This window comes from Rhamphochromis longiceps, linkage group LG1 (assembly GCF_057381845.1).
Source record: "Rhamphochromis longiceps isolate RC_006_pf linkage group LG1, R_longiceps_female_GT1.1, whole genome shotgun sequence".
Taxonomy (NCBI): domain Eukaryota; kingdom Metazoa; phylum Chordata; class Actinopteri; order Cichliformes; family Cichlidae; genus Rhamphochromis; species Rhamphochromis longiceps.
The window spans coordinates 35,054,416-35,068,830 of record NC_140557.1 but is presented as its reverse complement, the minus strand read 5'-3'; the positions used below and the strand labels follow the sequence as shown (position 1 = coordinate 35,068,830).

Here is a 14,415-nt window from a genome sequence, read left to right as displayed (position 1 = left end):
AGATTGCCCAATTTGAATTTGGTGATTTGTCAGCTGCACAGTCATGACTGGAATCTCCTGTTCCCCTTCTATTAGACTGAGATTTGGTGACTGTGGAGACCCATTTGAGTACAATGAATGCATCTCCTTGTTGAAGAAACTAGTTTGAGATGATTTCAGCTCTGTGAAATGGCATATTATAAAAATGAAAGTTGGTACAGTGTTTTTCATAAAAGGTTAAACATGGTCAACAACCGTAGGCTATGGTGTTTAGATGATGCTCATTTGATACTAAGGGATAGGGCAGGGCAATATGGCCAAAAATATTTATCACGATATAAGTGTGAAAATCTGCGAGAACAATATAACTGATGATATAATTGACGCAAGACAAAATACTTTACAACTCCACAACTTTATTTATTTTCAACATTTCAAATGCAAATTCCTCGCTGACAGTTTAACCAAAAGGCATTTCCAGTGGAAATTGGCCGACATATCCTCAGCATAACCATGTATAATATCCACAAAACTTAAAAAGAGGTTATACACACACAAAACGGTAATATTTTGTTGAAGCACAGTACGTATCACTCCGTGAGGCTCCTGCCTACGATAGCCGTAATGCTCCGACAATCCATCAAGCGGTGCGGCTTCGTAGCTTACGGAAGTTGTACTAAAACATTTTTTGACAGACTTTTGAGCGCCGTGTACCACATAAGATCGGTTCGAGGTCAGTAAGCAGAACCAGAATTCATACGTAGGGTGCACTGTGGATTTATCAGAAAATCAAAGGATTGATTTTAAGTGTGCCGTATTTTCCAAAAAACACGGTAATAAAGACTGCCCGCTAGCATGCTCTACCAAAAATTGTGCTTTGTTGTGTATCTGACGGACGAAAGCCAAACCAGTTCCACACCACTGAAGTTGCAGCATTTTCACAAACCAATTCTGGTTCATCTGTTTCATACAACGATCTGCTTTCGCTCTTCTCATTCTCTGTCGCCGCATGAAAACAAAGGCACTGCGCGTGCGCGTTTTTCCATATTCTATCGCGATATTTTATTTTCTTTATTTTCTTTTAATTTTCTTATCATTGCCTAACATTATACCGGTATTACCGTGAATGGTATGATATGGCCCAGCCCTACTAAGGGGACCAAATGAGTCAAGAAAATAACTGAATTCTAGATACAAGGCAGGATGGATCCATGCTTTCATGCTGTTTACACCAAATTCTGAACCTACCGACTGAGTGTTGCAACAAAAATCCAGACTCATCAGCTCAGGCAACCTTTTCCTGTCTTCTCTTGTCCACTTTTGGTGATCCCCTGCAAATTGTAGCCTCAGTTTCCAGTTCTTAGTATGGTCTCCTCTTGCTGTAGTCTATTTACTTCAAAGTTCAAATTGTTGTATGTTCAGATAAGCTCTTCTGCATCACATGTTCTAACAACTGCTTGTTTGGGTTACTGTTGGCTTCCTTTTCACTCTAACAAGTTTGGCCATTCTCCTCTGACCTCTGGCATTTTCACTCAGAAAACCGCAGCTCACTGGATATTTTCTCTTTTTCAGACCTTTTTCTGTACACTCTAGAGATGTTGTGTGGGAAAATCACATTAGATCAGCAGTTTCTGAAATACCAGTCCGTCAAGACCAACAACCATACCACATTCAAAGCTACAGAAGTACAACCTAAGTTAAAATATGTAGGACATTTTCTTTTAACTTATTGTATTTGACTTGAGGCCAGATGACTTGATAAGAGTACAAGTGTGTGTGTGTGTGTGTGTGTGTGTGTGTGTGTGTGTGTGTGTGTGTGTGTGTGTGTGTGTGTGTGTGTGTGTGTGTGTATGTTTGAAGCTCCTTCTGAACAGACAGAATCCTGCTCAGAGTGATGATTTGTGTAGGTGTCATGTGACAGGAAAGTGACAGGATGCCCCAAAGACACATACATACAAAGATTTACATACACACCACCACATGCGTGCATGAACACACACGTTTTCACACACGTGTCACAGCTGTAGCTGGGCAAGGGCACAAACACACTCAGCAGGATCCGGACTGATGCACACACCCTTCCCTGTCAGGTGACTCTTTATTGCATTATCTGTGCTGTGTATCCTGGACTTGTTTCATGTTTCCAAAGCAAACAGTGCTTCTCTCTCCTCTTCCGAGCTGGCTTAGCTCATTCTCTTAAACAAATTTGTATAAATAGGTTTGATATTCTGAGTGTTGTTTATTTGTGTGTCATTGGCCTGACGCTGTGTGTTGTGTCACTCGAGACATGCCAGGACCCTGTTGGGCTTCATGGAGTCAGCTCCTCTTACCCCTGTGATCCGGCCTTACAGACCTGACACTGTTCATTACTCAAACTGTGTGTGTGTGTGTGTGTGTGTGTGTGTGTGTGTGTGTGTGTGTGTGTGTGTGTGTGTGTGTGTGTGTGTGTGTGTGTGTTTGTGTGAGAGAGAGAGAGAGAAAGGAAATAGTCCAGTGTGTAGGTCAAGTTGTAGATCGTGTGCTGTCATGGTGGAAATGTCAGGCCGTTGCTCCAGTTAGTGCAGCTCCTGTCAGTGGGAGCCTACTGTACTTGTTCTGCTCTGCTAACTCTGCTAATGAAAAAAAATCAGCAAAGGACGGGTATAAAGTGTGTGTGTGTGCCAGTGCGTGTGTGCAATTTTCTTCCATTTACAATGCAGAAATATTTAAATAGATATGAAGTTGTTTGGTTGGAGATTCTGGGAGTGGATTGCTGCCAGTCTGTGACTTAAATTTGTTTTACTTCACTATAGAATGATGGGTGCAGCACCCTTTCAAGAATAGCCTGCTCAGTAAGGCCAACCGAAGTGACAGGAGGAATGGGGTGTGTTCAGCAAACAGACAGCTGTTTCTAGTCAACATTTCACTGCAGCGATTCAAAAGCAGTGGTCTATGACTCCAATCCAGATAAATTAGATTATTTGGAGTGATACATAGTAACATTAATTTTGCACAGTTTGTACTGTGGGTGTGTGCTGCACTAATAAGCAAAAGTTGAATAACAGAATGCACTTATATTGAGGGGAGCATGCATTTATGTTTGTAATTCCTTATAAGATCTGCAGTGAGCATGAGGAGCAGATCAAAGTTAACCCATAGTAGCCATTGCTAGCAAAAAATTTGGTACGTTTGTCAAAACCATGACTATGGGATAGCAGAAATTGTAGTTGTGTACAGTTTGAGTTTAAAATGAGATGGTGTTGTCTATCATGCAGCCCATTTATAAACTGAATACCAATACACAAGACAATATGCAACACCATTTTGATGAATGAAAGGGGGGAATGCATGATTAGGAGACTTCAGGTACAACTGTGTTTATTTCCTGTGATTTTGGTGGTTTCTATCTATTTGCTGGTAGAGTTTTCACAGCTTCAGTCTACAAACAAATAACACTTTGGAGACACAAATAATTGTGTTAACCTGTTACATTAACACTGTCCAATAATGTTACAGATGACCAAGGCTGATAGTATTTGCTGCCTAGCTCCCAAATTAACGTCATCATTTTATTTTTAGCCATAGCTGATAGCTGGTACCTTAACTTAATAGCTGGCTAATGTGGCTATCAGGTAATTGCTAACAGCTAAACTGCTAATGCCAACGTGTGCACCAGCTAGGTTAACATTTATGACAACTGTTAAATACTTCATTGTTGTTAATATGAAGCTTTACTGACCTCACTAGCGGCTATAAACACAACCTGAGGGTGTCAATTTTTGCGGTGCTCACCAAGTTTGTTTATTATTTGCATGCTCAGCTGCTAAAGAGTAGGGATGGGTATCGTTTAGGTTTTATCCGATACTGGTGCCAAACTGGTACTTTTGAAACGGTGCCGGTGCTTAAACGGTGCTTGAACCGGTGCTTAAAGAATGGAGAACACAAACTTTGTCCAAAAACCTATCATGTTTAGCTGGTTTTTTGTAAAACAATAACAATGTTAGCCTTTTTTGCAGTTATAGGGCACATATGGTATCACTCTATCAAACAAGAAGACAGCCGCATGTAACTAGGGCTGGGTATCATCATTGACTTCTAGAATCGATTCGATTCCAATTCAGAAGGTCCCGAATCGATTCAATCCACGATTCGATTCAATTCGATTTGAATCGGGGAAATTTTGCCTCAGACAGTCAGAAATATTATAATTCAGATCATGTATCAGTACATTTCCGTATTTTTATATCTATAAAAAGAAAGTTGACACTTGTGAGACTTTATCAAAGGTGTAAGCATCACAGCAGATGCCTTTGTGTCAAGTAGCTGAAGATAAAACACAGAAAAACATGAGGGTGATTTTCCTGGCCTGAGATTTTATAAAAGAAAAAAAAAAGCACCGAAATAAAGCACCGAAATGTGCGCTGCTTTTCGGTCTGGTTACAACCGTTTATGCCATAATGGCACCGGATATCGGTACCCATCCCTACTAAAGAGTGGAGCAGCTGTATGCCTGCTGCCTTCAGTATTGAAAAACAGGTTCCTTCATATTTTCAGAATTTTGGCATAGAAAGGTACTGTTTCGGTTGTGGCGACATCCCTAGTTAGAATTTCATTACGTGTTTGGTAGGTTTACTCTTTTGTCAACTTGACAGAGAATATTCATTGGATACTAACTGATTCATCTATAAACTAAAACACTAGTGCCAACTTTAAATCTCGTTTTTTCCAACTGGAGCATAAACACAACTACTGGAATAACACAACATTTGCAGAGAAAGAGGTCATTATTTGTAACAATAGGCTTTGTTTAGACAGACAATAGCTCAGTTATATAAAAAAAATGCTGCCTCCTTATCTATGTCAGTGAAACCATTAAAATAAGAGTGAATGTTCTGGCACACAGTGGTTTGATACAAAAATACATGTTCATAGCAATAAAGTTGGGCGTGTGCCAGCTTTTGCTGCAATCTACCTGCTGATTACCAGGACAGAGGTTAGCATCATTTGTCCTGTGACACAATTTCAAATGTCTGTGCTGCTTTTTGGGATGTGGTAAGGTAACATTTCCTGACTAAATGTATACCCTTTAAATTCTTTTAAAACACTGTGCATTGAGTGTGAACAAGTCATTGTGCTCTCAGCAAACGCCCACCATCTACCCCACACAACTGTTTATTATTCTAAGAAGAAATACTGTATAAACACACAGCAGAGCAATGCAGTGGGTGTCCTAGTTATTACTGTCAATACCGCCCATTTACTGCCAAACGGGCTCTATTATTAGACTCCACTGGACTGTCATCAGGTATCTTCAAAGGTTGTTGCATAAATCAAATATGACTCCTTTTTTCTTTCTACTCTGCGAAGTGCTGCAGTGTGATATGTGAGGGACCGGAACGTGTTTAGTGTCACAGAGGATAGTAGGAAAATAATGGAAGTTTCCCCTCTAACTCTACATGCTGTATGTTTTTCTTCTTTCCTCATTTTCCAATTGAGTGGATGACGTGAGACAAGCAGGGTGGGGTAAATGTATTTTCCTTTATGTTTCAAAGAAGTCCTGTGATGTCCGGATATGGTTGTTTTTAATCATGGAGGCCCTCTGTATTTTCACTCACCACCACTTACAGCTGTAGTTGACAAGGTGGGAGACCTGCAGGTAGAGATTGCAAGGCTACATACAAATGGGTGAAACTCACTGAAGCCAGTTAGAAACATCCAAGACAAACACAGTGTACAGGGTTTCAGGTTTCACGGGGTATAAAAAAAATAATAATAATTTCACCTACAACCCCACCCCTCTCTACGTACACCACCATGACACAAATTTATAAGCTGATATTGGTATTTGCATAATTTAGAATTAATGTAACAGGATTAAGATTAACATACTAAGCACACCCTTCCTTTGGATTAAATCATGCTCTTGCAAAAGTCCAGTGTGTGTGTGTGTGTGTGTGTGTGTGTGTGTGTGTGTGTGTGTGTGTGTGTGTGTGTGTGTGTGTGTGTGTGTGTGTGTGTGGCAGGGGTGTTACTGTTCTGAGAGTTATTAGAAATGAGAGAGTGTATAGTTAATGTCTGACCCTTTTACATCCGAATGGAATAGAGGTGCGCTCAGTTTAGAGACATAAACTTTCACATGTTTCTAATGTTGGTCAGTCTGTTTTTCAATTTTTTATTTAGATTGTTTATTGTAAGTAATTACTGCATTAGACTATTTTTTAAAGTAAACAGTGGTTTCAAACTAAAAGACCTGGGAAGATGTAGAGCAGACCTGGGGCAAGATTTTTGGCTTTTTTTTTGTTGTTGTTTTAGTCGGAAATAGTTGAACAACCACTGAAAAGATTTCCATGGGATCATGTGGAGACATTAACAGTTCATAAAGGATGGCTGGTTCCTGATGGTGCCATCAGTAGTCAGGGAAATCTTGCCACTGCTAGTTTTTTGTTGGAGAGAAAATATTTTTCCATCAAAACATAGTTGAGAATACAGTTATATACAACTTTTGATTCAAATACAGATTACTCTGTACATTCTTAAATTAACTAGTTATGGGTGACTGGGGAGGGGCGTAAATCCTTCTCTGGAGTAAATCTCTTTTTTCCCCTCCCTACTGTAGCAGGATCTCAGCAGCTTGACTAAGCCTGCTGGGAGTTAGGCTGATCTGACACTAGTCCACTAATTGGCCATCCTCATATTTATAAAGTGGAAGCTTACAGAAAAGAGAGTCTGTTAATCAGTACAACATTATATAGAAATGTCTATACCAAAATTAATGACTGTGTATTGATTTGTTGTCAAGATATTTCACTCAGTATCACAAATTCAACCTGATGATGGCACTGGAGATAGAATCTGCATCACCAAAGCCATTAATTTGGATGACAACTCCTGAAATGACCAGAACAAGCAGGCTTACATTCATGTGGAACACAAAAGTGTGCAAAAAACTCCATGTAATATTTGTTGCTGGAAATTCTACTTTTCATGAAATAGCATCAAAGCAGGTTAATAGTATTGTTGTTTTCTATTAAAATCACATGATTTTATGCAACCCGTGTTGAGTGGGCTGGGATGATTTGCCACATTTTAAGACCATGGGCATCCTTATCCCGCATATTAAAATGCAAGTGGAACTAGCAAATTATTATTTTTAATGAATATTATTTTGTATCAGTGGTTAACATATAGCATCGTGGTGGAGTCTTTATGTGAGAGGCAGACTCGCTGTGTGAGAGGAACCCACTGTGTAGATATGTTGAGCTTTTCACATATGTCAGTCCTGATCTAAGCCACACCTGCTGCTAACCACGGACTTACCAGTGAGGGAGAGAGAGAGAGGCAGTAGAGGAAAGCGCAGTGTGTTTCAGGCTGTGTAGTCACAGGCTGAGCAGTCGCTGAAGTGAGTGGTCGCTGTGTCGCTGCTGACTTTTGCTTCCCCCCCCTTCCTCTCCATCTCCTCGTTTCTACTACTCTCTCTGCTCTTCCTCAAAAAAGGAGTTTCTTCCTGTCTTCCTGAAGCGACGGTGTAATTAATTACCAAGACTCTGTGGGAGTGGAGCTGCTCTGCTTCCAATTGGATCCTTGGCCATTTGCTGACTCTCATTCATTGCTGGAAATAAATGGAAGGGAACACTCACTCTACCACGAGGCAACTGGGGATTCCTTTTGGTGTGAAGTGGGATTTTTGATCTTCTTTCTTGGACTTTGCAGAGTGAATTTTCATCAGGATACTTTTATTTTTTTTTAAACCAAAAAACTCTGAGGCCAAATTATTCTTGCATGAAATGACAAGCTGATCCAACTTAGTAACAGGATGCAGGTGGGATTCTGTGGGTTTTAAACCATTCCACTGCATGTTGGGGAGCTCAGGTCAACCCCCACCTCCTGCTAAGAATCAGTAGAAGAAGCTAAGACTGGGACATGAACAAACTGCACACTTCAATCAGGCGTTGGATCAGGTGCAACCTCAATATATGTGCTGTGTTTTTTTCCTTTCTTTTTTTCCCCTCCAGTCTGGTAACTCATTCACAAACAGAAAAGTAGCTTGATTGCAGAGAATTCCTGCTTACCGGTGACAGGATTTCCATCTCAGTGTGACAGGGAGGGGAGCTTGCAGTCATCTGGTCGCTGGGGAAAAGATGCCAGCCATTCTAGTGGCCTCAAATATGAAGTCGGGACTCCCCAAACCCAAACCTGTGCACAGTGCCCTACCTATCCCCCAGACCCCCAGCAGGACGTCACCTCTAGCTCTACCTCCGGCACCTCTCAAGACGCACATTCCCTCATTGGGCCAGCAGGTGGGCTCAAGACCCCCAAGAAACAACGCAGCAGAGTCAGAGGTTGGCAGAAACACTCAGGTCAGGATGTAAAACAGTCATCTCCAAACCCAGATCCTAAGTGTTATTCTGCTAATACTGCTTTATAATGAATTTTATAGCAATGACATGGAGATGAGCTGCAAGAAGAATGCATGGTTGATTATTTGTGTAGAATATTTTTTTATTATTAATTCTTATTAGTACTCACTGATTTAAAACTCTAAAAGAAAAAAAAAATCCCAAGTAATTATAGTTTATAAGCAGTTTGAGGGCCTTTTTTACCCATGGAGGACAATAAAGTATTTATAAAAGAAATATAATAGAAAGATATTCTGTTCTTCACTTGTCAGCTGTAAATCGACAAACTCGGTATCATCACTTTATTTGGCTCAGTGTAGCATAACAGAAACACAGAGCCAGATTCAGTGAGTTCCTGGAAGGACATGGAGCAGGCTGTGTCTCTGCTGTCCAGGATGGCAGTGTAGCAGGATATCAGGGTGGCTGTTTTGCTGTGTTTGTGAAATATTGGCTGCGCTTAGCAACCCCACGCAACGCAAAGGGCTGCAACGGCAAGAGGGATCGCTCCAGCACCATGTAAGGCAGTGAGGGGAAGAAGGTGTCTGTGTGGGTTTGTGTGTATTGGTGAGGCAGCAAGTCCATGCTTGCCAGTCTGTCTGTACAGTGTGGGCTCAGTAAGCTTTAGCAGTTATTTGGGAAATCTGAATCCAGCATGAGGAACTGATACAGGACACCACTTCTCTCGCACATGGCACGAGTTTGCTGCTGGTGTCATTTGTGTAGTGGCTAATCATGTTTTCTGACTGACCTATTTTCTGTGACTTTTTTGCTCTCTCCTGTCTGCCCTCCTTTCTCTTCCTCTCTTTATCCCCGTGGTGCTGATGATGCAGCCATCTTCACTCTCAGCTGGGTTAACCCTTGACCTCCATGACCAGGAGCAATGTTATTGCACTCATATCCTAAAATCTTTCAAATCCATGTGTATGTAGGTGACAGAGAGATGGGGGATTTCTATCTAAAGCCATGTTTGGTAGAATACCCTTATTAGTCCAGCAAAGTAGTGTTTGTTCATATATTAGCTTTATTGCCCTTATTTCAGCCTTGTGTCTGCTGGGCTTCACCCAGGGAAATGACTGAACAGATCGGAGGGCTCCGAGGCAGAATTCCTGATGAGGTTTTTGATGAGTCTTCCACATGCAGGTCAAAGCCTCAGTGGAGTACCTGCACAGACTCCAATGGTCCTTAGCATGAACTCAATCTCCTCTGATGGCAGGGTGAGATGAGACGAGGCTGTCTGGAGACGTGATGGCTGCCTCACCAGACACAACAGTGAGAACTTGTCTTTTGCCTAATAGTCACAAAGGATTCCAGTCATCCTAACATTCACTCCACTGTCATTTGGTGACATTCATTTTTCTTCCTCTGGTTATGTATAAATTAAAAGATGCTATGTCCAGAGCTTTGCAGCAGCTTTCATAGCAATTAATGCTTGTGAGGTGGGGTAAGAGCTTTTTCAATGGAGGGTCCATTTTTTTCACCAGATTTCATCAATACAAATGGGTGAAAAATCATCTTTAGAGAGTCAGGAACAGATTTCAGTGCCCACAGAAGATGTCAATAGACTAGTCATAAGGGTGGGTTGAAGTTTGAGTCATTTCTCAACCATGAATACTTGCCCTTTTGCTTGTACTGTCTCTGTCATCTCTATGACTGCTGCTGCTTCTTTTTATTTGAGCATGAAGATCTCCTGAAATTCAAATCTAATTTCAAGGAAAAAAGCCCCTCCCATAACAGATCACATCATTGCTGACACCCCCCCCCCTCCCCCATCCTTTTTATAAATGGTTGGAAATATAGGAAAAAGCATAAGCAGAACCAGATGTGTTTGAATGGCAAACACCAAACACAGCATGCCCTGAACATAATGGGTACTAGCAGAGTATGCCAGTAGTTATCTGACGGATTAGTAAAGTGATACCAGAGTGTGTCCGTGGCTGTGCTCCTCCCATGCATCCAGCTTGGATGGCCCAGTTGGCACTAAACACACAAACATGTTGTGTACACCTGCAACAAAGAGTTAATCCATAGTGCAGCAGGAGGCAGAGGGAGACAGGCAGGCTGTATTTACAGGCAGAGAAGAGGATAGTCCTGGATAGTACTAAGGATAGTGCTTAGTCTGTGTGTGTGCTGTGTGTGAGTGGAGTCTGGCACAATCTGCTGAATCTGATGTGAAGGTGATAGTCTGGAAATGTGTGAATGGTATTTGAAGCTGTTTTCTGTGTGTGTGTGTGTGTGTGTGTGTGTGTGTGTGTGTGTGTGTGTGTGTGTACTGTCTTTCCCTCTAATGTGTGACATCATAAGAAATGACTGCTGTTCAGCTGTTGTGACCTTTAACTTTTTCCCATACTGTTATTCCTGAGCGCCTTGCCTTGAACAGATACTCTACTGCCCTCTGGTGTTTGAGTTTTCTCCTGCGCCTTCTTCCATCCGCAGACACCATGAATCGTGTGGGTGTGAATGTAGGTTATTCCTGTCATTGAAGGCATCTGTCATTGCTTCTCTTTTCATTATAAATGCCTCAGTTTTGACCCTGAGCACCTTCGCTCTCTACCTTCTTTGCCCCCCACCCCCATTCCCTCTTTTCCCTCTTTGTAATCTAATTGTTCATTATTGCCAGCTCATTAATTCTCAGCTACAGCTTTCAAAGGGTAAAGGTTCAAACCAAGAATTTTTGAAAGTCACACTGGCGGCAGGAGATCCTGAAAAATACATTTTGGTACAATGTGCAGCATACGTAGTCCTTTTATAAGGCATTAAAAACACATACTCACAAACACACATAGTCACACGCTCACTCACACAGAGAGATTTGTCTGTGTGCCAGTGTGATAAGGAGCTACTATCTTAATAAGCATCTCTCCAGATGCAGGCATAAGGCAGACTGTCTGTAAAGACTGGCTTTATTAGACTCATTACAAAAGCTCATTTCAGCCTGTGAGCTGAATCCCAATCACTTCAAAACACAGTGTGGAAACAAACAACGAACTACAATTAAGACAGGCCCTCATTTTATGGGGCTGGTAATAAAGAGCTTCGTTTAGATATTAAATCATCATGGTAACAGATACATTACTAACACAAGGCTCTGTTAATGTAATTCCTTCCATTCATAAAAATCTATAAATCCCAGAGATTATCATTTTCTCCAGTTTCAAAATTAAAATTGAGTCTGAGTCCATTGCATGACTGACAAACATATGTATCAAGTAACATGTGTGAAGCAATTTAATTACGTATACAAAGCTAATTAAATGACCTTTAAACGGGAGGTACTGACTGATGGTGATGAAAGTGTAGAGATTATATATGCAAGCACACACACACACACACACACACACATACACATATGTATATCATTTGACTAACAGTTGTTTGTTTTCCAGATATAAAGAGTTATGCTGTTCAGTTATGCTGTGTAAATGTTAGTTTGGAAGATTTTCAAGCTCTTTGATTCTAAAGAAGCAAAAATACTACACAGAGCTTTAAGCATGAAACAGGACAAGTGAAAGCAATCGAACAAATGCAGAAAATATTTAATAAAAGCATTATTGGCCTGTAAATGTCAGCATCAACCTTTAAAGCCCATTTCACTTGACCCCTCTCATACGCTGGGTCTCTCATCAGCATCCTGTGAAAGGCAGTAATGACTTTTTTATGGTGCTTACATCCAACCTAAGCCTTTTTAACACACAGCCCAGCAGGTGAGAGTGAAAGGCAGAAAACTGTCATCCTGCATTGGATTGCTAATGTCTTCCTGCCTGCCTGGAGCAGGTCAGATTGGGTGGGGGTGCTGCGTGACTATATTGCTTCTTTTTTATTACCATGACAAAAGGCCACACATACACATATGTCTCTACAGAAGGCACTGCAAGTGGAAGTTAAATTTTATGGATGTTTGAGTGACTCTTTGTTGTAGATTTCATTGTTCAAAAGGAATAACAGAGAATTCAACACACTGCAGGATTCAGACAATGAGTCCAGGAGAAAGGGCCATGTCTTGTTAGGTGTTGTGAGTGATCCTCATGAATTCAGGTTATACACTTTATCATTTTGTGGTTTCAGATGTCACTGTTGTCAGTCTGGAAACCGAGGTGGATTTCTTTAATTCCTGGCAGCTGACACGTTTGAGATAAGAGGTTTTCAACCAGTAGCCAATCACACATTTCATTATCACTGTGAGGGAGGAGGAAGCCAGTGCAAGCGCTGCATCGCCACCTGTGTGTGTCCTGTGTCAGACAACACAGAGGCGGTCATCCTGCAGATTTATCAGGTTGGGCTGAAACAACCCAGTAGCTGTGATACCAGCAGATGCTTTAGGCACAGACTGAAAACGGTCAGATATACTGAGACTGGGATGTGTGGCTTTTATCTGAAATGAGGAGGCAGCTTGTCCTCCAATAGGTCCCTGAGCACCTTGTCAGTGTGAAATGGTGCAGAGATAAAGAACCGAGCAGTGTATGTGTTTAGGTTAAGTGCTGATTTCATTTATAATTTCATGAATATTAAATATTGTTTTATCTAAAAATGTTGCATGTGGGAGCTTTTCAGGCCTGGTTTACTTGTTAGAATAAATGTGCTCATGCTTATGTACTGTATGAGAGTAAGAAGTAGAACTGTTCAGGTAAAAATCAGGAACTAAATAATCAAAAAGTTGCATTTGACGTAGAGTGTGGGAAAATGACAGTCAAGACAGCAAGAAGCTGTAAAATCATCGAGCAGTTTTTGTTATCGATAAATGACCATGATGATTTTGTGTTTTCTTTGCAGTATTTTTTCTCAAGCATATATGTGATCATGTGACAGTTGGCTACAGTTGTAATGACTTCATCTCTGCCTAATGCATCTCGATCAGATTCCACTTCCTGTGTGGTCGACCCCTGTCCTTCCTGTGTGAGGTCATGGCTGAGGACATAACCATATTAATTAAGACTGGGCATCTGCTTCTCCTGAGTCAACATCCTTCCATTGATCTCCCTCCAAGGTGCCCTCCTCACTTTGGTTTCTCTCCTTCTCTGCTTTCCTTGTGTTAGTTGTCACAAGGACCCCATTTGTGCAGACAAGCAGGTTATGGTGGGTGGCGCCGCGTGAGGAATCTGCACGGCAGAGTGCTCAGACTAACACAATCAGCTTCATGTCAGTCTGGAAGCAGCAGGCGACGTAGAAAACGAAGGTAGAGGTCAGCAGGGCTGAGCTCACCCTCCCCAGAGGATCGCACCAAGGGTCTTGCTGGACTGACACTCTGTTGGATAACTTTATGACATCCATAGAGCCAGCAGGGAGCCAATGACATATGATGGTCATGAAAGTTTGATGCGACGTGTTAGATTTAAACAGATGAACCGTACAAAGAAAAATTACATGTTCAAAGCTAGGAAAAATTGGAACTTTGATATAATATGAAGAGACGGCACAGAAATCCTGTTGAGTAGATTACATATACATATATATGTGGCCAAAAGTTACATATACTCATCATGGGCATGAAGATCATGGTATTTTGTGCTGGGTTTTTTTTTCCAGGCCAGGCATCTTCAATGATGTTTAAAAAAAAAAACAAAAAACAAGAATTAGGCACAGAAGTTTGAATTTATTTTGAATTTTCTCTAATCCCCAGAGGGTCAAAGTGTTTTTGGTAATTGATTAGGTGTGTAAGCATGATTGTGAGGTGATTGTTTCAAATGAAATGTAAAAAATGGTAGTGTACATTAAATCTCCACAAGCTCTTTTTAATCCATGCTCCTCCCGCTCTACACTGTCGGTTAAGAAAAGCTTAGAATGAATGAACGAAGAAGGTTGCTAATAGGTTGCTTCTTTTTGCATTTAGAGCCTTATGTTTTCCCCTTCAGCTCTGACTCTTCTTTCACAATCTTCACTTCTGAGATCTGGTGTTATAGTAACGTTTGGTGCTGTTAAATGATCAAGCAAGTAGCAAACGGGAAGTTTAATGTTCTATCTAACGCACTTATTTGGAAGAGATAGTTACATTTTTGGCCAAATATTTAGATATGTATTGTATATACTGTATTTCCTAAATGTTAAGCGTATCACCATCTGTCTGTAT

The 14,415-nt window shown here is 41.0% G+C and overlaps 1 protein-coding gene across 4 annotated transcripts in view; it reads left to right on the top strand.

The window, feature by feature from the left end:
* nav2a (neuron navigator 2a) overlaps positions 1-14,415 on the top strand; it is a 224,625-nt gene that overhangs the window by 114,423 nt on the left and 95,787 nt on the right. For 2 of the 4 annotated variants that reach the window (XM_085407808.1, XM_085407801.1), the window contains exon 1: positions 7,372-8,315. The exons of 1 other annotated variant lie outside the window; for it this stretch is intronic. In XM_085407808.1, the coding sequence (XP_085263934.1) occupies positions 8,097-8,315 (219 nt within the window). In that variant the 5' untranslated portion in view covers positions 7,372-8,096. Of the gene's footprint in view, positions 1-7,371; positions 8,316-14,415 lie in introns of those variants that run through there. One more of the 4 variants, XM_085407813.1, reaches the window with a different exon arrangement.